The 24141-nt window shown below is 38.2% G+C and overlaps 1 protein-coding gene across 1 annotated transcript; it reads right to left on the bottom strand.

Moving 5' to 3' along the window:
* Positions 1-2835: 2835 nt before the first annotated feature.
* Positions 2836-4885, bottom strand: LOC139728154 (synaptonemal complex central element protein 2-like). The gene is made up of 3 exons (XM_071639120.1): positions 4770-4885; positions 3823-4042; positions 2836-3036 (listed from the first exon to the last, which is right to left on the bottom strand). The coding sequence occupies exons 1-3, from the start codon at positions 4883-4885 to the stop codon at positions 2836-2838; spliced, it is 537 nt and encodes a 178-aa protein (XP_071495221.1).
* Between the last annotated feature and the right edge of the window lie 19256 nt (positions 4886-24141).

The raw sequence follows: 24141 nt of genomic DNA, 5'->3' as shown, positions 1-24141 counted from the left end.
ATAACAAACGCCCATCCCAGGGACTTCACTATAACTGGTGTGCACCGTATCTGGTTGTCAACAAATTTCATGAAAGCTCCTTTTCACATAAGAGCCTAGCATTAGCAAGAATAAACAATATTCAAAACCAGGATCTTCTCACCAAAACATATTGATAAGACACCTTATCCAAAAAGAGCTTCAAACATATCTTTATCTGCTGCCCTCTGGTGTTGGAGAGTAAGACAATGCTTTGATAGACAAGTCTTGCATGCTATGATGACTTCAATCACAGATTTAATGTCAAGGTCAATTTCTCTCGGCTTTTTGAATTAAATCTTGGAATGTTGAAGAATTATTAAGACTTTAGATAGAAGGATGGATGCAAAAGACATTATGACATTTGAAGGAACCATATTTTTAACAGAAAAGGTTGAATACTTAGTCACTGCACAGACAAAATATGTGAAATGAAACAGAGGGGGAAATGGCAGGGATATTGATTTCTGTGGTTTGCTGTTATTGTTGTTGAAATATTGAAATGTTGCATGGTTTTGCTTGACATTCATCGATACATGTTATTTTCAAGATGGCGTGTGAATTTTTCAGTGTAAATTACATTGGGCATTTCATTAGTATGAAAGTAAAATAATTATCATGTCTCCACATGACTATATTGGCTGTGTGAATTCAACCTACATGATGATTAATTGGCAGATGATTAATTGGCAGGTGATATACCAACAGATGAAGCAGGGTTTTGATAAGTGCGTCTGTCTGCATTTGAAAGTGAATGGAAGTGTATGAAGGCAAGAGCTTTTCTTCTTTGAGCAGTGGCGGATCCAGGGGGAGCGCACCTGGTGCGCGCCCCCTCTTTATTTGTCAAGTTGTTTTGTTTAGTTGTTTAAACAAAAGAAATAAAAAGAAAAAATGGAGGAGGGGTGCATGCGACCCCGTTAATTTTGTAAAGGTGTCCCCTCTTTACGGAATTCCTGGATCTGCTCCTGTTTCGAGTATGCAAAGTCTTGTGGTATACCATGGCAATCAAGAAATGCATTTCATGCCAACTTTCGTGCGTATCATGAACACATTATATTGGTCCCAGGTCTTGTTATGTTGAAACTATAAAACTTGATATTGCAGTGAGATAGGCACCAACTAAGGGAAAATTGATTTGTATTTTGTAATAGCTGCATGCGCTGCAATAAATCATTTATGCACATTAATGTCTTGTATGTCATCATGATATCAGCTGTAGTAGACGAGTCACATATGTACAGCTTTGCCAATGCATTAACTAAGGTTTTGATGTGTTATATATGGATACCGGTATGTATGTTTCATACACACACACACACACACACACACACACACATAAAACAAGGGAATAATTTCCCTGGTATTGCAGAGTAATTTGCTCTGCATTTTGGATATAATTGGTATACAAAGTTTCATTTGTGTACCAGTTTGATTACACTGATTGTATTCCATATTGTGCAAAATATAATATGTACAACAACTGTCATTGCTTTTCAATACCAAGAATGGAAATTATTCCCTGACAACATACACACATTATAATACAAAATTCTAGCAAGGATAAGAACTTGAAGTGTACAGGAACATAATACTCATTATTAGACTTTATCCAGCCATAAATATATCAGCAAATAACATTCAATCGTTTTATGTACATACATTCATGGCAGTGATGAAAGCCCTCTTACAGGAACAAATAAAGCTGAAAACAGTGTTTATTCATACAATACCATACATAATGGCAAAATATGTTTTGCAGACCATAAAGGTGCTAAGTATGATTTACTAAAATCTGTAGAATAGATACTTTGTTACAAATTCATACCTTGTTGAAATCTTTTGCCAAATCTGAAGGCCAACTTATATGCTCATTTAAAATCATGTTTTCTTTTGTTGTTTTTCATGGTTTTTTTTTTGGGTCATAACTCCAACAAGTTCAAAAACTCCTTGGCCAAATAAAGTAAAGAAGTACAGTACATCTTTTGGAAAATCACAATAGTTATTTTGAGTTATAAAACACGCCTGTTTCTTTGCATCTAGGATATCCTAAGGTCATAGTACAAGGGCTGTAAAACTGCAGATCAAAAAACACACCAATATACAGTGAAATATGGATTGAAAGCAAATATATTTTGGTCATATAACTGGTAAAAACTGTACTTGCTAGTATGTTGAACAAATTTCTTCAACAAATTCCCTTGAAAACAAACATTTACATCAACCATCTGTTTTATCTCAACATCATTATTCACATCGTGAAGAAAGAAGATCTGAATGAACATGTTTCCATTAAATTTGTGTTCTAAACACGTATCACTACATTATGTACTTTGTATACACAATGATACATTCTTATGAACTTATTTTTCTGTTTGTGAATACAGCCACATTTTTTCTATCACTTTTGTTCTGAAATCTGCCTCTATAAAATGGCAGAGATCCAAATGAATAATGTCTTCATTGAAAACATATTCTGAACATGTGGTTATACATATCACTGAGGCAATGTCTCAAAATTTTAACTCAGAAACCTCTAAAAGCCTTAGAAAAATGTATAAAAAAGACAAAGCAAGTCTGAGTTGTTGTTCACATAGTATTATGATACTACATATATCACAATAAGTTTGCACACATAACCTTTCTGCAGCCCTCCTGTTGTGGTACACTAAAATTACCACTGAATGAAAGACAAGACATCAAAATGAATTGTATCATCATAAACTGCAAGTTCTAAAAACGCATCTACATCGCTATGCTGCTTTGCCACGACATCCACTACGCTACCTCAGACCCCCCGAGCCCTAGCCTGGACTAACATTAGGTAGGAACCACTGGAGAGTGCTGAATGTCTGTATAGAGGAGACCCAGGGCCTCCTTGAAGTGGTCCAGTTCCTCCTCGATGGAGGCCACCCGGTCCAGGGTGGAGAACAGTTCCTGGAGCTTGGACTGGATGGTCTTCCCATTAGCCTCGTAGACTTGGTACATCCTCTCTTCCAAGGTATCACACGACTTTGTCACCTGTCGACAAGAATCAAATGGATTTCACTGACCAACTCTTTCTCAACTTGGTGATCTCAATCAGAAAGACATCACAAGAATACATTGCATCTGTTCTTAGTATATTATTCCAAATTGCTACATGTCAAACGAAGTTAATTTCACCAAATATTGGTGTCGGTCTCTACTTTGCATGCTCAAGAGATCACTTTGGGAATAAAGAAAACCCGTTCCAAAAGGCTGCTAAATTTTGATCCTTCAAATTGGCTAGCTTACGTTGGACTTGGTGTATCTGGCAATTCTTACCATTTTCTCAAATGGCAAGGAAAACAGTTTTGTTTCTACAAGACTTATCATTTAGATAACACAGAGTTGTGTGTGTAATTATTCCCTAGACTTTCACTGATTTATTTCTCTGCTTTCTGTTCTCATACCAAACAACATATCAGGATGGAATTTCCCTGAAAATTTAACAGTAAAACAAACATACATCCATCTTCAACATGCAGTTCACACTTTGTATTCTATAGTATGTTCAGTTGAAAGACAGTACTGTACTGGTTTAAAAAGTTTTACAAACAAAACTTTCTTCGAGTGCTGAAAACAAAAATGTACAAATCTTTCGACATCAATTGAAAGAGAAAATACAAACTTGTTGTAATCTAATGATTTGCCTCATTGGTCATCACATCTAAACTGCACTTAATCAGTTTCTAGTAAGGATTCAGTGTTAATGCATAATAGAAATAGAGATAATCTCAATCCCATCAAAGGCTAAGTCATGACAGAGCTAGAACTTGTCATCACCTGGTTTTGAAGCACCTTTCTGAAGTCGTTGAGGAGAGTGGTATCTCGCTTTCTCTTTTCATTAATCTGGTCAATGACCTGCTGCGCACGCTGATTGATCTCTTCTCTTGATGGTAGAGATCCTTGGGTGACCTCAAGGTCATAGGTCATTAGATGGGTGGACACTGGGTCAGGGGGTTGGTGGATAGGCATCGTGGCACCAGAAGAGCACTCCTCTAAGCTTTGGACAAAAAAAAAAAAATGTGTAGGATTACTTGTGTACAATCTTAACATTTTCCCCACAATACACTAAAAGAGTTCCATGGATGGATTTATGGCTAGTTACTAGTAGATTTTGAAACGTCAGAATTGGATCTTGATCTTGACCTTCCACATGTATTTTTGCTTAACCTGTCGAGGACGGACTGCAGGGGCGGATCCAGGAATTCTGTAAAGGGGGGGGGGGGGGGGGGCGGCGTGACTAATATTTCTGGTGCCACTTCCGGGTTTCATTTCATTTTTTTCTTTTTATTTCTTTTGTTTTTGACGAAAATTAAAGGGGGGCGTGCGCCGGTTGCACCCCCCTCTGGATCCGCCCCTGGACTGATTTTGCAACAACATGCATTTCCCATTGACACTTGCCCAAGTATACTCGGGACTCGTCCTCGATTGGTTAAATGAAAGTGGAAAATATCTTAGAACTGCAAATTCTTTAACTGAATTTGACAGAATTTCCTCTTTCTTGTTTTATTGACTCCCAAGGGATGAACTTTTGAGGGATTAACTACCCTTGCCTTGACAGTTCATCCATGGACCAAATTGATCCCTTTGCACTTGTGACATGCGTATTAAATGATTACTGAATTGTCAAAAGTACAATGGGTATACACGTGCATGCAGATCCTCTATATAACTCTAATCTTGACTTTGAGAAAGACAAAGTGTTGGGTCAAATGTTGTGTACTTACTCATGTTCAATTGGCATAAGGGGCACATTTACTTGATGGGATGGGTCATGTTTGCTTGGTTGGGCCTTGGTAGGAAATATGACACCATTAGTCAGTTCCCCTTCAGTCACATCCATCTTGAGCTAGTAGTAGAGATTTGTCAGTGAGGAGCTGTGCGTAAATGTGTATTCAAAGTAAAATAAGCAAGTCAGTACACAAGAGTCTTAAGTGTCCGGACACCCAACCCCCCACCTACCGTACCAGCATAGAATGTCTACTTGGTACATGTCATGATGTTTAGTTTTAGCCGACATGTCACAGATGGCTAAAAAACACATAGAAAAGATCTACTTACATAGACCATAGGGTCCTAGGACCTAATAAATAGGTTTCTAACGTTACAGGTAATTTTTGTTTTTTAGATCTAACGGGTTAGATCTAACCCGTTACAGCTACAGCCATCATACATTCATTTCTTGCATGCCATGCCCATAGAAATGCATCATTTTACTTCTCGCTAGATTTATATATGAAAAGGCCTACCGGTAACATGTTACAATGGAAAGTCTGTTTGATATGATTGATAATTGTGTAGACGCCTAGATCATGATAGGCCCTAACGTTAACCAATAACTGTTAGTGTTAGGCCCAACAGTTAGATGCTTACAAATGCCTTTAAAATATAGTCCGGGCATGGAATCTAGCGTTAGCATCAAAATTCGCAGTGCGTTCATCCTCGACCATTTGAGGGCAGCACTTTATCGGAAGAAGAAGAGAAGATCATCCGATACCTTGCCACCATTGTCACAAGTCACAGAGCTAGTCTCAAGAGCCATCGTTTGTGCAGTGTGTGTAACAATAGACGTTGTATTCTACTGTTAAAGTAGGATCTAACGGTCGTTAAATCTAATCAAAGATCGTACGTACCCAAACCCCATGCATTCACCAGCATTACCAACGCTGTGACGGTAGGCCTAACGTTATTAATAAAGGTTCCTACTTGACTCCTTGGAGTTTTTCTCAGTAAAGGCATCGTAAAAGGATTGCTCAAATCTGAAGTCTTAATTGTCTTTCTATGACTGCATTACTATTATACTACATTGTACGTGTACAGTAATACTACCGGTAACCTTGTCGGTTTTGACGGCAATGCTACGATTACGAAGTCATGAAGAACAAAGCAGCACAGTACCAGGGTCAAGACAAGCGGCCTGTACGCATTCGATCCGTGAAAATGAACATCTCACATCTACGCAAGATCGATAGCATAAACTTTAGCGTGTTCAGGCGGCGCGTGAGCATGAGGTCGAGGCTCACCCATCCCTGGTTGCGCTAGGCGACAACGTGTGCATATCCCAGTACTGATCTGTATACTAGTAATGTAGCCTCCTACCACCTGCACCAAACCAAACGGCTATCGTCCTGCATGCAGGAGGGGCGCGTTTTCAGGATTTGGAATGGGGGCGGAGAACCAAAACTTGGAAGAAAAAAAGCATAGGCCTACCAGTAGTGTACTGGGGACCGTTTCATGAAACTTTTTGTCAGTGATTTACACTGACAACTGTTATAAGCTACTGAAATCCTTGCGTCTGATTGGCTGATAGCAAATTCGTCGGTGAAAACCTCCGACGAACTCGTTGATGAAACGCTCCCCAGTATTCACGTTTGAAAAGCTTGGTTAATCAGATTTATCGTCGGAGGTTTTCACCGACAAATTTGCTATCAGCCAATCAGACGCAAGGATTTCAGTAGCTTTTAACAGTTGTCAGTGTAAATCACTGACAAAAAGTTTCATGAAACGGTCCCCGGGGATTGTAGGCAAGATTATGTAGGCCTATATATAGTTCGACCAGATGCGACTGGGCTGTGTAGTGTGTAGGGCTTATACCAAATACAAGGATGATTATTGTGTAATTAGAACGATAAATTCAATAGGGCCTACTATGGCAACATGCAAGTAAAATTGCACATTTTTATATCGTAAAAATAGGGGTTAGGATTATCTTTTGTGTATGTGTGTGTGTGGGGGGGGGGGGGGGGGGGGGGTAGGGTAGAACCGCATAATGCCAATTAATTCTGATTGACTTGGTCTGCGTTTATCAGCTTTCCCCTGTTTAAACGGCTTTCAAAAGCCGTTTCCAAAGCCCTTTGGGGTGCGTTTATCAACTCCTTTTCTCGACAGAAACAGGTTTCCAAACAGCTTCCAAGGAATTTTTACGAGTTGATAAACGCAAAGCTGTTTTGAAAGCCCTTTCGGAAAGCCTTGTCGAAAGCTGTTTCGGCCTCCAAAATACTAAGTACGGGTAGTTGCGTTAATATCAACTCTTCGCGAACACATGATAACTGGCCTGTCACTGCACAGCTGCATTGCGCAATTCGACCCGAGGAGAAGAGGTCATAAAGGCGTGCATTGTTCGTAACTGCAGTACAATACTACAAAGCCGTTTCAAAACAGCTTTGCGTTTATCAACTTCAAAAGGCTTTTACAAACAGGTTTCTGAAAACCTGTTTAGGAAACCTGTTTGGAAAGCCACAAATTTGCGGCTTTCGAAAAGGCTTTCCGAAAGGGCTTTCAAAACAGCTTTGCGTTTATCAACTCGTAAAAATTCCTTGAAAGCTGTTTGGAAAACCTGTTTTCTGCCGAGAAAAAGAGTTGATAAACGCACCCTTTACAATAGTCATAACCAAAGAGTATAGAAGCTACTCTACAATATACTCTTTGGTTATAACTGGCTCACCGCTAAACAATAAAGTATGGGTTTGTTCATTCATCCGAAAGAAAAAAACCCAAAACAAATACTCGCGATCGACATCATGATACAAAGGCTTGATGAATAACGTTAAGACAGTGCAAAAATAGATGTAGATAGATAGATACTCTCTAAAAAAAAATCGAGTGAAAATTTTCACTCTAAAAAGAGTGAATACAAAAAAGAGTGAATTTCGAGTGAAATTGGAGTGAATTTTGAGTGAAAATGCTCATTTTCACTCATTTTGGAGTGACGTCAGGGATCACTCGAAGATTTTGGAGTGATCCCTGACGTCACTCCAAAATGAGTGAAAATGAGCTTTTTCACTCAAAATTCACTCCAATTTCACTCGAAATTCACTCTTTTTTGTATTCACTCTTTTTAGAGTGAAAATTTTCACTCGATTTTTTTTAGAGAGTAGATAAATAGATAGATGGATAAGTAAATAGATAGATAAATAGATAAATGAATGCATAAGATAAGCGCCCCCCCCCCCATTTCTTTTTTGAAACACACATAGGAATAGGGGCTTACAGGATGTCACCACTTTGGACCCCACTCCACTTTTGTAACACCGGAAATGCAGAAGTGCATGCAGGTACACGGTTTACTGGAAAGAAAAGAAAAGAAAAATAAATAGAAACCCTAAAGTGTGAGCGCGATATTTGCGCAGAAGTGTTTTTTTTTTGTTCTTGTCAGCTATATAAAGAAACCCGAAAGTGATGGCACCAAAAGTTACGCTGAAGCCTTTTTGTTTGTTTTGTTTGTTTGTTTGTTTGTTTGTTTGTTTTTTGTTTGATAGCTGATGAAACCCGGAAGTGGAACCACAAGTATGAAGTCTGAAGTGGGTCCCCTATTTTTTAAAACGTGGCGCTGGCCATGGAATATTTGGAAAACTTGGAAAACTTCCTATAAAAATATCTAAATCTTTGTGATAGCTTTGCACACGACATCATCTAAAGCAGACATCAATTCATATTGGTAACCGTATCATAATGCGTAGCTAGTCTTGATAACCTGCTTTGGTTCAAAATTTACCAGGCTCCGCCATCAGGATTTACGGGGCCTATTAGGTTAATGTTTTCAATGGGGTGGGGGGGGGGGGGGGGGGGGGGGAGGTCGAGGCACCTGTTTCCAGGTTGGCCTATATATAGGTCTAAATAAATGTACTCACTGTCAAGCTAACGATCTGCGCAAATGTGAGCGTGCACCAATCACAATAATGCGGAGAACAATAGTTACGATATAATAGTGCATGACAAAGGTCGCATTGACATCACAATGGCATAATTTTGTTCGATTGTTCGTTCTTTTTTTTTTCTTTTTCGAGAGAAAATGAGAAATAGTGGGATTTCCCCTCCAATTATTGTGGTGTGAGAAGCCAGTGTCCCCTGTCGTTGCTACATAGCAACAATAGGAAAAACACCCTCTTCATGCAATAGCGAGGTTTCGCCTATACAATGTACCGCCTCGTTTTGTACTGTATTTGCAATTTCGTCTTATATTCGTTATTTTTGGCTATGAAAGTTAGCATAATCGGACCTCTATAGTGGCTATATAATCTAAAGAAACCAAAGCCTAAAATATAAATGTTGATTGAATGACAGCAGCAATAACACGTATATGCCATTTGTGGAAGTCTATGAAGAAAATCGGATAATCAATTAAAAAAAAAAAAACAAGTTGGGGTGCGGCAATCGCTATAGATAAGGAGACTACTACACTTCATGACGTCATTTTGGACTACAGCATCATAAAAAGAAATAAATTTCGCAGATCCGATGTTCATGAAAGGTACACATTATATACATCAACTTGTTACTGTTATGTTAAAGGGTGCTAGTCCTCCTGCTTCGTGAAAGAGATAAGTCGAGTGCTTTTTCATTATGCTTTCATAGAAAAGTGAAATTGCATTGAAATTTCTTTATATTTTCTCAAATTTTGAACAATATTCATATTCATGCTTTTTACCCCTCTCTCCTCTGTCTCTGTCTCTCTCTCACTCTCTCTCTCTCTCTCTCTATAAGATGCTTATAAATAATGTAATCTACGTAGGTGCCTACTATACAAAATTTCATTCACCTTGGTTTCATTCACATGCGTTTGCAAATTACATTGCGTGATGATATCACCTCATGTTTTATAACTTTTTTTTTTCAAAATACACAAAAAATGTAAGAAATATATTTTGGTATGTGCAACTTCATTTCATTTTCGGTTGTCATTGTTAAGCTTGCTATACATGTCAAGATTTGATGCAAATGTTTATAGATTTATACAGGTGTGCTTTTTTATTTTTTAGTTCGGTATGTGAGATAAAAATTGTCTATGCACACTCATGTATATGGTTGCGACCATAATAATCTGAAGTTCTACAACTTTGCCATTTTGGCATCAGATTTCACTTTGGTAAAACTTCACCAGTCTCTGTTTGATTATAATGTATGAAGAAAACACTGAGTAGAAAAAAAAAACTGCTGAAAACTGCTTATCCAATAGTGGCGAGCCAATGGAGTAAAATGGAGTCAAAAGGGGCCTGTGCTTGCGGTCGTATAGCAGAATCTTCGTCGGAGGCAAAATGACAATGACAAACAGGCAGGGAAAGCAATCACATAAGGACTACACACAACAACAACAGTCAGGGGATCTTGTTTGATGTTGCCTCCCTATTCATCCTCTTCCTTCAATGGTTGCCCCCATGGTCCTTGGGACCATGACCCTCCTCTGCCCTTTGTCTGTCCACCCTCCTGCTTTAATCCCATTCCCTTTACCCGTTGGACTCTTTGCCCATGACCGCCAACCCTTCTCTTTTGTTTTCTTTGTTCTGTGCCCCCAGCCCCCCCCCCCCTGACTGTTCTTGTTGTGTGTAGTCCTTACAACTACAGTATGTGATTGCTTTCCCTGCCTGTACGTGTATATTTTGCCTCTGACGAAGATTTTGCTAGGATCATAATAAGCTCATCAGGCCCCATGTTGACTCCAAGAAAATACACTTGTATTAAATATCTATTGCGGAATGGTACTTTAAGTGCTTTGGATTACCTTTAAGTTTCCTTACCCCGACTACTGCTATGATGTTTTTTTTTTTGTGTTGTTTTTATTTAGAGAATAGGAAGAGAGAGAGAGAGGGAGAGAAACAGAGATAGACAGACAATACAGTCAGGGAAAGATCATGATCGTGGTTTTATAATGTGGGTCATGAATACTTATTCCGTCGTTTCTTTATCCACTCATACGTCGTCCTCCAAAATTGAAAGGTCTAACTCACAATGTTAGGCTCTGGCAATTTCACGTATCAGTGGTCACATTTAGAAACTGATTATATTATTCATTGCTGTATGAGCAACAAAATACAATAAACGAAAAGAATGTGATCGTCTGCATGTTCTCACGCACTTCACCAATATACTCACTGTAATTATAATGTCGGAATTGTATGTGAGATAATGTAGATAAAACAATCACTGATGTGCAGCTAGGATTGTATAAAAACGTGACATACAGTATGCTTATTTATACGAACCATCAGTATACTGTACAACTTGCACCAGTTAAGAGCAAACCTATATAATAGTTGAACAATACACAACAAAGCATAATATTATAGTACCTGAAAGACCAGTGGACTTTATTTCCCCTCATTACATAAACTACCCTCGATAAACTGCGTTTGGAAATTTCTCCATCCATGATATCCCTTGTGAAATTCTTATTCCTGTGTTTATGATTAAATTAGCCAAGGATGGCTCACTGATGACAGAATGATATAATCCCTTGCATGGTGAAAAGATTACGTTTTTATTAGCGATACATACCATCATTGATAATGACGTCAGACATTGGGTCTTCTTGAGCATTTTATGCATCATGGTGTGTACTATACACTGCAAACATTATCGTATTTACAATCCAGCATATTAGACCGTTTTCGTAATGTTTACTTTATGGATGTTTCAGTCCGGGGAACATAGAGGCATGCGATTTCACTAACCTGCTCTTCTTACATGAAATTCAGTTGCCGGAATCCAGTTCGCATATACTTGTTGCTATGCCGGACAAGCCTATAGGACAAGCTTTCAAGTTGTCAAGAACAACTTGTTTAAAAATGTATACATAAAATTTGAATATGGATAATGTTACGAAAACCGCCTAGTCGTTCGGCTGCGATTGGTGAGCGTGGACTGTGGGTCCATTATATTATAGTCTGATCGAGTTATGCCATTCAAACTCCCCACTTTAAAATGATATATGTACTTACACAGTATATTTGTTGGTTACTTCTGCAGCAATAATATGCTTGGCTCAAAAAAATAAACAAAAGTACATAATCATGACCGATGATATAGTGACGGTAACGTTAAAACACGCATCCACAAAAACAAAAAGAAGCTAACACACAAGTAAAATTGATCAGCTACCTTATTATAAGATATCCTTCCTTTCACATGGCATATGCATATATATACAGGTAGTATACTCTCACTGATATATTTACATACCCTGTGAGCATATAATGTAACTACTCTTTTACAGAAGACTGGATGTGGATGAATAGATGTTAATAGACTTTCAAATTCATATCAATACAATTATATACATCTAAATATCATTACCAAAGTCAATTAAAAAATAAATCAAAGTCAAACGTAACAAAGTAATGAAAGAGCCACCGAAATATATCTATAAACATAGTCATATAATTCAAAGTGTTTTGTCAAGCTATTAAATCGTAATTATTTGTACTATAATTATGCTTATTCACTGCTTTTCGACAAACGCAGCGCTTTGCAAACCCTGATTCTCCAAAGTGTCAAAGGAGACCTCCGGATGACTTTCAGACTTACATATATCATGAACGGCTATAAATTGGTAACACTGGGTGCAGAGTTTCAAAATGTGTAGTTATTGGGATGATGAATAGGAGTGCTTTCAAAATTACAACAAACGGCAATGAACAAAGATGATGACATGGCAGCCGCACCATAAGAATGCATGAGTAGGGGCTGAAGGAAGCAGAACAAAAGAAGAGAGCAAGCATAAATTCTACACAGGTGAACTCTTTAATCACGTGGTATTGTTATGGAATTACATCGCTACAATTATTATTAATTAATTTATCATTAATTTATTAATTAATCATTATTATTAATGAATTACGTGAGGCTCCAATGTCATCATCTTTGTTCACTGTAATTTGTTTTGGGTTTTCAGAGTATTGATTTCTCTGCACAAGGACCACAATGAATTCCACAAGTCTATACATCTGATACATGGAGCTGTTGATTTAAGTACTACAGGATGTGAAAGTATGAATATCGATGCCAAGAGAAAGACAATCGTGCACGATGAATATTCATCCTCCTTTGGAAAGCTCCTAAAAAATTTGCTATAGATAACAGAAATGAGGAGCATGATTTATGCAAGATCTCTAATCTTTTCAAACGACTGAGGAGGACAATAGTACTAATGCTTAGATCTCTTCGTGCAGCTAAATTATCATCATCATCATTAATAATAATAAAAGAAGATGTTTCCATAACGTCATCACAGTGTATATTTGGCTGTATGTAATTCACTGGTGTGGGACTTGGAAGGTGCTTAAGTCTATTTCATCTTTTACATATCCTACGTATCTTCACATTTACATCGATATGGACAAATGAAACTTTGATGTTCATTCACTCATAACAAAACCAATATCTTAACTTTCAGTAAGCTCCCAACACACAGAAAGTATTTTGCTTGGTCGACCATAAAATCCCAAGGATCGAGAGTTTTACGCAAATTTCTATGTAATCACGCCAAAAAAGTCATGATTTACATGATTATGTTTCACATCAGAGCGCAGCATAACATGCTGATTTAAGTTCATATACGGATGTACTTTACTTAAACATGGAGTATACCCCCGCCTTCAAGTTGCGAAATTAATTCCTATGGTGTAAACTTGCTTCTTTTTGATCTGGCAAACTTTAAGAAAGTCCAAGAAATTGCCAACACATAGTGGAACGTATGCTGCCATCATCCACATAAAGCAAGTTGTGTGCGCGTCTTTACATCAAAACGTTTTTAAGAAGTCCAAAGTAAGCTGTTTGAACACGAAGACACTTTCACCGTTGCACGTCACAAGTCTTCCTGATGACGTCATTACACATGGAAGCACGACGTCCCTCCGTTCGGATATCGGATACTCGACGATCCTCCTCGCCTCAATAGTCCCATCAGCATTGGCTTGATCCACTGTGTACACTCGTCGCTTCACATCCCTGTAAACGACATAGATGCCATCGGTTTGAGGATCTATAGCACACAGACAACCGTCCCAGTCCGGGTTGCTGATTGTTGTACTCTTGGCGCCATGAGGACTTGTCGGATCAAAGACAGAGAATTCACCGTTTCCTGTCTTGACGACGACTTGCCCTGAAGACAGAACACGAATCCATTGGACTACTTTTCCTTCTACGTCAATGATACCTAGAATCTTCCCATCTGAGGGGGACACAATGTGGACATTCGACTGACACATCTCCGCCGCGAGGATTCTGTCTGCATTGTCCTTGTGAACACAGACGAATGAGTTGGGTCGAAGAGACTGTTTGGGCATCTGGATGTCGCGGATATGTTCCCAAGTGCTTCTGTTGTACAAACTGATCCCATCGAAGGTCACCCCGGTGGTCCCTTTGCAGTGATTTCCACAAAGGATGACATCCTTCTCCAGAGGACTGCAAGACACGATCGTTTTCTCTTCATTGCTCTGTAGAACCTTCTTTACTTCCTTGGTCCTTATGTTGATGGTGTGAAGGGTCCGCCTCTTCACATCCGATATGACCATCTTCTCATCATCGGCTGAACCGATGAAGTATGGCTTAGAAACTTCGGGAGGTATGGAGATGCGATCAATGAGGGTCCAAGATTTATCCGGTAATGAAATATTTCCCTTTGGTCCAAACGAGTCACGCTCGATTTCATCATACCTGAGTTTTCTGACGGTGCAAACAAGACCCTTAACTATATCGACGTCGGCGTCCGAACGAAAAGCTGTCTCTATTCTTGCTTTCACCTCTTCTCCCTTCTTAATCAAGTTTTGATTACTGAGAAGCGAATCTTCTAGCAGCTTTTGACCATCGCACAGGGAATCCACTGTCTGTCTAATTCGATTCGTTGTTTGCCCAATCTTTTGGCCGACCACCACTTCAATATCGCAAATAGTTCTCTCCAGGTCGAGCCTCCTAGACTTGATAGCCGCTCGTTGTTCATCTGCTCCTTTCCGACTTTCAAGGAGTTGAAGGTCTCTCCTTTCTTCAATTTTTCGAATCTCCTCTGCTACTTCGCGTCGAATCCGCTCCGCTCTCTCCTGCTCTTCCTTCGAAATTCTTCTCTCTTCTGACAGAAAAGTACGAGTCATTTCCTCTTTGACGCTGCTGAGGTGAGAGCCTATATCCAGCAAGTTTTCTCTAATCATGTCCTCTTTCTCGCTCATATCTTGAAGTCTCACTTGAACCCTGGAAACCAAACCTTCCACCATGGATCGCTTAATCCTGACTATCTCATTAATGTCTTTGACCGTACACGGTTTCTGGTGAGAAACGAAAGCGCACACTTGGCACAAAGGTGCCTCATCGCTGCAACAGTAGTAATCTATTTGTTTGTGATGTAAGTCGCAAAACCAGTCTGCGCGATCTCCAAGGCTTGCTTTCACTGCTTTGACTTTCGTGGAGGCACAGTTTTCGCAAAGGTCCTGGTTCTCCTCGACCCGGTACGTGGCAACTTGATCGGAGATGCCTCCCCGACACCCGACGTCCTGACATCTGCCGCCGCTACTCTGTCCGCCGAATCCTGACGCCATGCTGCAACTTCCGTGGTTTAAAACAAATTGACAAATTGGATTAGCTGTAACGAGAATTTCAATAACTTTGCAAGTGGTATTCTTCTATTTCCCATATTCATGTAATTTCATCATAAAGTACAGAGCACTCCCGTATAAAAACGAGGACTGGGGACCAGCGTGTTTTTTTTCTTTCTATCGAAAGTTTGCGATAGCCGATCAGTGTATTAGATGCTACTATTTTGGAACCTGAATGTTTACTTCGTTTTAACGATACCGAAAATGCACTTTATGCATTTAAAAGGTTGACAATCGCCCACAGGTTAGTTTCCACTGGGTTGTTGTAACAGAATTGATATAGAACTCACTAGAAATGTCGTTATGGCGACTGGTTTACCTCCGCCATAACGCACGGTTCTCCCAATAGGTTTAGAGTACATCTTGACAATGTTAGACGACAGTACTGTTTCACATAATTGGCCAAAAAAAAGCATGACATTTTTTGTCACAAGGCCTAATGCTTACTTTAGTCACAACGAATAAAATGACACTTAATTGGATAATATTGTTTACAACGAATACCCAGGAGGGGATTAAGCACAGCCATTATTATAACCAACAAAAACAACGGCATGCGTATACACCTGTGCACATAAAATTAGTCACCCATTGGTTGGCCAACTGTCACATGGAGCTATACTCAATGCTAATACCGCACTCACTCCGTGTGGAGGAAATTCGTCATACTGTATAAGCACTGGCTGTGAATCATATTAAATCGAGATTGCGGAATAGAGTGTATACCGTTATACCCCTTATAGATTCCTACGGGAGGCTTTGAGTCGACGAAACACACTTACGTTAAGTGGCATGCACTACTATGTGTCCCATTTTTGGTATACATACATGCTGGCAATAATTATAAATTACGCGAGGAGAGTAAATATGTATAAGTTATTGTTGGCACTATAGTCCTGTTTGTACACACCGCACATCGACTGAACACGGGCCAACTTACCAGCAAAACGCAGAGCTGATGAGTTTGTTATGGGTAGGCCCTATGTCGTTCAAGCTGAAATGTGTATGAAGTGTGAATTGAACCCATTGTCAAGCACGCTGTATGCGGTCTGCGTGTGTCGAGCTTGAGACTTCGGAACTGGCGAGTTTATCAAGTTCGCGTCGATTCCAAGCTGTTATGGAACGCCATTAAGGAAACAATACAAAATTCATTTCACTCCAGCCAATATTCATTTCACTTTTAACAAATACATTTCACTCACAAACATTGATTTTACTTTTTATAAAAATACATTTCACTTTTCACAATAATACATTTCACTTTTAAATTAAAATTCATTTCACTTTTCACAAAAATACATTTCACTTTTGAATTAAACTTCATCTCACTTTTCACAAAAATACATTTCACTTTTGAATTAAAATTCATTTCACTTTTCACAAAAATACATTTCACTTTTACAAAAAGATTCATTTCACTTTTCACAAAAATACATTTCACTTTTACATAAAGATTCATTTCACTTTTCACAAAAATACATTTCACTTTTAAATACAAATTCATTTCACTCTTCACAAAAATACATTTCACTTTGGCGTACCATATCACTCAGACGAAACCATTTCACTGCGCTAAAACCATTTCACTCTGATAAAACCATTTCACTCCGATAAAAAAAAATACGTTCCTCTTTTTTCCCGGCCATAAGGTGGCGCCAGTCTGAGAGGAGTCACAGTGCCATGGCACTTAGCACTGAGCTGAGGTGAGTGGCCGGCCAGCTGGCCGGCTGGCTATGCAGTACCTAGATTTAGCGCGCTACGCTGGCGTGGAAGCGACGCGAGGCGAGCTAGCAGTCGACGGTCCTCGCCTCGGCCTCACTCACATGCACGCTCGTGCCGTTACATGCATACTACATCGAGAATTGAATCTACGCCTGACTTGCTGAATAATTAACGTGTGTTTTACAACGCTTTTCAACAGCGATGTTGTGGGGTAAGTTTGATGTCTGACTTCTTGTGATCGACATGCTATTTTTCCGGTTCAAAATGAGTATTTTTTGCCGTTTAAATAGTATCTCGAAGTTGACATAGTATTTTTCCTCTTTCAAAACATTCCCGTGTTTATAGCTGGCTGCTGACCCATCTAAAAAGGGGATTGATGTGACTTTTTGTTCATCAGGTCGGCAATACTTCGTGCTTTACGCAGATACCAACATCGACGGTGCCCTAGAAGCATAACTTGTTAAAAATTAGGCCTGAAGATTGCATCTTTAGAGGCCAAATAATGTATTCTAGTCCTCCGGAAGGTCACGTGACCGCATCTAGTGCGGAAGGGGACTTTTTCGGACTGTAAATGCACCGTTGTTAACGATCTCTGCGGAGGTGCAGGGTCAGTCCCATATATTGAAATTAGCGTTGTTCATTCGCTCAATTGGAACTTCGTGATATCGTGTGTTGTGTACAGTGAGTCAGTGTAGGCCGGTGGCGGTAGGCCTACAATTGTATGTGGCGATGGCAATTTGTAAATTTGAATTTACAACTTATTCACAAAAATTGTACAGTGTACAATGTGTATGCTGTCTATGATAAACAGGGTCTTAGTCTTCATCTCTTAGTAGTTAATTATTATATGATTTAGGCACCTACTCATCACTTAATACAAACAAGAACAGTATAGATTCAATATTATTATTATTATTAGTTTTTTTCTTTCGCATGGAGAAAGAAGGCACAAGAGCGATTCTAGTATTTGATGTAAACATAATTTTCATGACATGTTTGAGAGTTGACCCGGCTGCAATGTTAACACTAATAGAGTACCAGGCTATTTGAATTTTTCAAGTTGGTATACAGGTTGTCAGTAAATATAGAGATGTAGTATTAGTCTTCCGCATCTACAATTTGTAACAATAAAGTTTACGAGGATGTCTGAATGAATGCAATTATTCTCAGAATAATATGAAGAGTTTGTTCGCAAAAACCGATAAGTCCATATTTGCCAAATGGAGATATTTGCGATTAAAGGTCAGGAAAAATAAAGAGAATACTAAGAAAATTTTTGCTTCTTTTGACCATAACTTCAAAAATGCCCTTTTATATGTAGTGACCAATATCTCATTTAAAAGGTGTTATTTTGTACTTTGACAGAGACCGTACTTGAAAATCTTCAAAAATGGACTTATCGGTTTTTGCGAACAGACTCTTCATATGTTTACCATAGTACAGTGCATGTCTGTAGTTTCTCTCTGCTTGAATTGGGGTTTACTCCAACATAATGTTTTCGGACATGTTATTGTGAATAATGGTTTATAATATCATCTATGATTAATTTTCTCTATTTGTGTCACATTGTATGTGTAGGTATCCCCAGTACCTGACATCACACCGATGGAACATGCATATTTAAGGTGATTCTCTTCTCTGTGGCCTCCAGGAAAATCTGCATGACATAAACGAGAAGATCTACACTGTCAGTTCTGTAGTGTATTTTGTTTTCTTGGATGCACACGTACCATTCAATCTCTGACAGATTTTTATCAAGGAGAGCACTGCTGTTTTGCAAGCGCTGAGTGACTTCCTCACAAGAATAGAAACAACTGATTAGTACACCTGTCAACTTTTTCATTTCATTGAAAAACCTAGAGCAGTATGTGATCATGATAACCTACCTCAGAAAGGTGCTAAATATGTGATATGATACAATAGGAAGAATGAAGTTGATATACAATTGTAACATATTACAGTATGTTACTGTATATCAAGTTCATTCATCTTTACGGTAACATTTTTAGTAAAGAGGATGTACATGTATATTCTTTGAAAAGCACGGTTGTTGTAGTAAATGTGAAGTTCGACCATTACAGATACATCAATGTGTGGAACTATGCAAGATAGTATATGTTAAATTATGTGCATTTAAATTACTTTGGAGTTTGTACAGATGGCAGAATTATGAGCCCTGATTAAACTAAATATTATCCTTCATGATATTCTTGATAAATGTTATGGAAGCAAGTACATTGTACAGTATGAAGTAGTATCTGGACGTACATCCATTACTCGACAGGGGCATGTCTTGTTGCTGAAGGTATGAATTTAATTTGTACATCATCACTGAAGCACTATAGGAGGTTTAGTTAGTACATGTATGCATGTTTTATTGCTAATATTTTGGTTGTGACCCATTTCAGAAGAGGTTTCAAAGATGTAAGAATTCTGTTCGATCAGGAAGATACACAAGGTATGTCATCAAAAGGAATTGAACGGTCAAGAAGGGATAAGGAAGATGAAGATTTTGACACAACAGTTAGATAGATGATACATTACATTAGTACTTCCCCCAAATCAACCAAAATTTTGAACATGTTCGCATTGAACGGGCATGCTCTTATTAGATACCTATAAAGAAAAATTGTGGACCTTGTGAAAGGTAAGATGAGCAGATTTTTATAACACCTGGGGGGTTTCATGTTGGCCTGTAGTCTCCCCCAGGGTTGTCGAGTGTTGTTACTGGTAAGGGGTTCGAATACACATTTGTATCATTCACTCAGTCATAACCATGAAGAGAGTGACACACAGATATTTTAAATGTGTATGATACTGCTTGTGTACATGTACTGATACATGTGTATTCAGTTGACAGAGATGTTGGGATGATTAGTTTGCCTTTTGACATTTCAGATAAAATTATATACAGTCAATGCTAAAGTTGGGAATGAAAGATTTCTTCACATAGATGTTTTGCAAGATGCTATAAGGCCAAATCTAATCTGTCTGCTTCAATTTCCAGTAATATTGATGTTTTAAAGTTACTTTAAATTTTTTATCTGTTTAGTTTCCAGTAAGTGTACTTCATACATTGGCGGATCCAGTTAGGACCGCAACTGGTGCACGCCCCCCTTTATTTTTTGTTTAAACAAAAGAAATTAAAAGAAAAAAATGGGGGGAGGGGTGCATGCGCCCCCCTTTAATTTTGTAAACGCGTCCCCTCTTTAAGGAATTCCTGGATCCGCCCCTGCTTCATATGTAGTATGTACACTTCTGAATTGTTGATGCAGCTGCCAGTTCATGTGTTTGAAACATTGGCAGTGTGACCAATAGATACATTGTACTTGCCTTCAAAGTATTTAAGGGCATATGTACACCTTCAAAACATTCTCTGCTGTTTGGACTGTCGATGAAGTTTATATATTTTGTACATGTTTCATTTTGTTTCCAGTAAGTACACTTCATATGTATACATGTACACCTTCAAATCGCTCTTGCAGCTGCCAGTTTACTGTCACCCTCTATTCATGTGTGTGAAACCTTGGTGATGTGAATACTATAGTAGATACACGTATGTGTACCTGCCTTCAGAGTACTCAAGGGCATTTGTACACCCTCAAACATTCATGCAGTTTGAACTATTAATGAAGTTATCTCTGTACATGTATCATTTGAGTGAAACCTTGCCAAAAGTGTAGATGGCATGTAATTTACAGAGTATTGCCTCAAAACATTTGTGGTATTCTTGCTTGATTTTATTCACTTACATAACATTCAAGCCATATTCACAACTGTTTCATGTTTGTGCAACATCGGTATCAGTATAGTTTGTTTATTGCCAGTGTCAAAATTTGCCGGCATTTTATTTGTACAGATCTGCTCAATACAATGTAGCTCTGCAATTGTTCAAACTACTTGGTACTTTCATTTGCTCTTGTCTTATTACTGAGCTTCACCAGAAGATTTTTTTGTTGAAATGTTCACTGTACATCACTGTTGTAGTCAAGACAGACTGATCCTACTCGCGTTCCTACATGTACTCACAAGACCGCTGACAGTTGTACCTTTCGCAGGTCTCTTACATGCCACTTGGCTGGAGACTGAGTCCAATACCACCACCAAAAAATAAATTAAAAATGATTAATAAATGGATGAATAAATAAATGAGAGTTATAAATAAAAAAAAAATAAAATGATCTAAAACTGCATTTGACTATACTGCTAAAAAAGTAGATAAAACTGTAGACTGCTTATGCAGCTCTTACTTTAGGTATTATTTTTTTTTTGTTATGTGTGTGATACATTGTCATGAAGATTGGTGGATACCTTGAAACTTAACTGCAATGTAGTTCTTTCAACACTTACATGTAATAAATAAATGTATATATATATATATATATATATATATATGGAGATGTATATACATTTATAAAGAAAAAAAAACTTGTGGATTGTGCTCCTTTCTCTGTTGTTATTAATGAAAAAAAAAGGTATTTTATTAATTGATGAGAATGGCACGTGCAATAATGTATGTAAATTTCTCTGCCTAGTTAGGTAGGCCTATAGTAATAGAGTGAAGTAATGTAGTGAAGTCCTTGGGATCAACAGCTTTCTTTTGTTATATCAAAATGTTGTTATAACCAAGCATGTAAAAAAAAGTGGATAATGTAAGCGGAATTTCGATATAATGTAACTGTGTTCACTTTAGCGGAGTGAACGGGATAAGTAGTGGTTATACAGTAATGTATTTGAGTGGATGCTTAGGATGCTTTGAATTGAGAGAGAGAGTGATGTGAATGATTGATGGCAGAATGAAACTGAGAATCAGACACTTCCTGTTGACGGAATCAGAAGGGTGGACAAAAGCAAACAAAACAAACATACATTGTATTATGAATAACAAGAACAAGACATATAATCAAAAAAAGAGAGGGAGAGAGAGAGAGAGAGGGAGGCCCAGCAAGAGGCTGTAGACTATTAGTACGTAATGTCTAATGACAAACACAAGTACAGTATATCACAGCTAGACGCTCGAAACTGACCACGTGTATTTACGCTGGGGTCGCTCATACAGTAACACACACGTACAAAGGCATCGAGGACACACGTCAATTTCTATATGTGGGACAGTACAGTACTTCGCGATTTCGTGCCGAGAAAAAAAGGAATGACATCCCTATGATATCAGCTGGCTGCTGACCCATCTACAAATCATCACATTACACTTTTAGGTATCATCTTAAAGCTGAATAAATTTCCTTTTACATGATATAACTTTTGTTGGTGCCCACGATGAAAAAGAAGACTTTTAGGAGAATTTTAGAAGAATATCTGTATCCATTATTTCCGGAACATCTGCAATTAGTTAGCCACGAAGTTGATAATCTTTCATGTCGTTCTTGGAAAAATCAACAAGATAGCATCCAAGTTTTAACCTTTACCTATCAAATAAAAGAAAAATCATGTGAAAACGTAATTCAGTGACCAAGATATGAGCATTTCAAAACGATTCTCCAATCGCGCTCTCTATGACTTGCGGGGTCAACTCGCGTGCGAGGACTTGGATATTCTAGACGGGTTTTTTTCGGTCTTGCCGACTGACTGGCTACTCAGTAAATCTAGGTACTGCATGCATAGCCAGCCGGCCAGCTGGCCGGCTACTCACCTCAGCTCAGTGCTAACAAAGTGCCATGGCACTGTAACTCCTCTCAGACTGGCGCCACCTTTTGGCCGGGAAAAAAGAGGAACGTATTTTTTTGTATCAGAGTGAAATGGTTTTATCAGAGTGAAATGGTTTTATCAGAGTGAAATGGTTTTAGCGCAGTGAAATGGTTTCTTCTGAGTGATATGGTACGCCAAAGTGAAATGTATTTTTGTGAAGAGTGAAATGAATTTGTATCTAAAAGTGAAATGTATTTTTATGAAAAGTGAAATGAATCTTTATGTAAAAGTGAAATGTATTTTTGTGAAAAGTGAAATGAATTTTAATTCAAAAGTGAAATGTATTTTTGTGAAAAGTGAGATGAAGTTTAATGTAAAAGTGAAATGTATTTTTGTGAAAAGTGAAATGAATTTTAATTTAAAAGTGAAATGTATTATTGTGAAAAGTGAAATGTATTTTTATAAAAAGTAAAATCAATGTTTGTGAGAGAAATGTATTTGTTAAAAGTGAAATGAATATTGGCTGGAGTGAAATGAATTTTGTATTGTTTCCTTAATGGCGTTCCATACTGCGCCCATCAGCTCTTAGTTTGTCAACCCGGAATTTAGATCCGGAAGGACGAGGAAGAACATAATAGGCCTACACTGTATATGTCTGACGCTGAGATGATGTCATGGTAATCGCAAGTAAGCGAACGTGCAGAATGAAGTCGTCTGGAGAGGTAACTTATGGGAGACGGAAATACTTGATATCAAGTAAACATATCTGCATGCAGAGACAGCACCCTTTATTACTTATCCATCATAGGTTATTTATGATATGCGGTGTAATAAAAATATATACACCGTGTAGGCTCCCATTACATAATAAGGCTTTCCTGGGTTTTAGGGGGGCTAAATTATTTTAGGCTTCTGTATAAACTTCAGCACATCCCTAACCTAACCCTAAAACTCTAACCCTATTAAACCTTAAAGCCACCTAAATTTAATCATACTATCATTTTGATACATATCGCTTGATTTTTTTTCTTTCAATTTTAGAGGGCTAAATTACATATGGCTGTGCTGAAGTTCGAATGATTTAGCCTCCTGAAACCCCTAAATACACACATCAGTCTTCATATTGCATAAAGAACATTGCACACAATTTATGTACTCGTGAGATAATTTTCTGGTATTTTTTTTTCAAACCGAATAGAAACAACCAAAAAAAAAAAAAAAACAACAACAAAAAAAACCACACCCAACCCAACAACTTAAACCTGCATTGCTTACTGGAAGTGTGACGTAAGAAGTTATACTGCTGCCATACTGTAGGGACGGCTGCTGTTTCAAGAGGACGTTTCGTCAAATACTTAGCAAAATTCTCTTC

Source organism: Diadema antillarum, unplaced genomic scaffold, assembly GCF_040938485.1.
Source record: "Diadema antillarum isolate AM-2024a unplaced genomic scaffold, OU_Dant_1.0 seq00000166_RagTag, whole genome shotgun sequence".
In the NCBI taxonomy this organism is placed as follows: Eukaryota; Metazoa; Echinodermata; class Echinoidea; order Diadematoida; family Diadematidae; genus Diadema; species Diadema antillarum.
The sequence above is the reverse complement of the archived record's forward strand: the minus strand, read 5'-3'. Positions and strand labels throughout refer to the sequence as shown.

Excerpts from the sequence above, each read along its gene's own strand:
- LOC139728154 (XM_071639120.1), bottom strand. The coding sequence starts at position 4,885 with ATGGATGTGACTGAAGGGGAACTGACTAATGGTGTCATATTTCCTACC. Across the intron at positions 4,043-4,769 it reads CTTATGCCAATTGAACATGA|CTTAGAGGAGTGCTCTTCTG; the intron begins GTAAGTACACAA and ends TTTTGTCCAAAG. Across the intron at positions 3,037-3,822 it reads GAAAGGTGCTTCAAAACCAG|GTGACAAAGTCGTGTGATAC; the intron begins GTGATGACAAGT and ends TCTTGTCGACAG.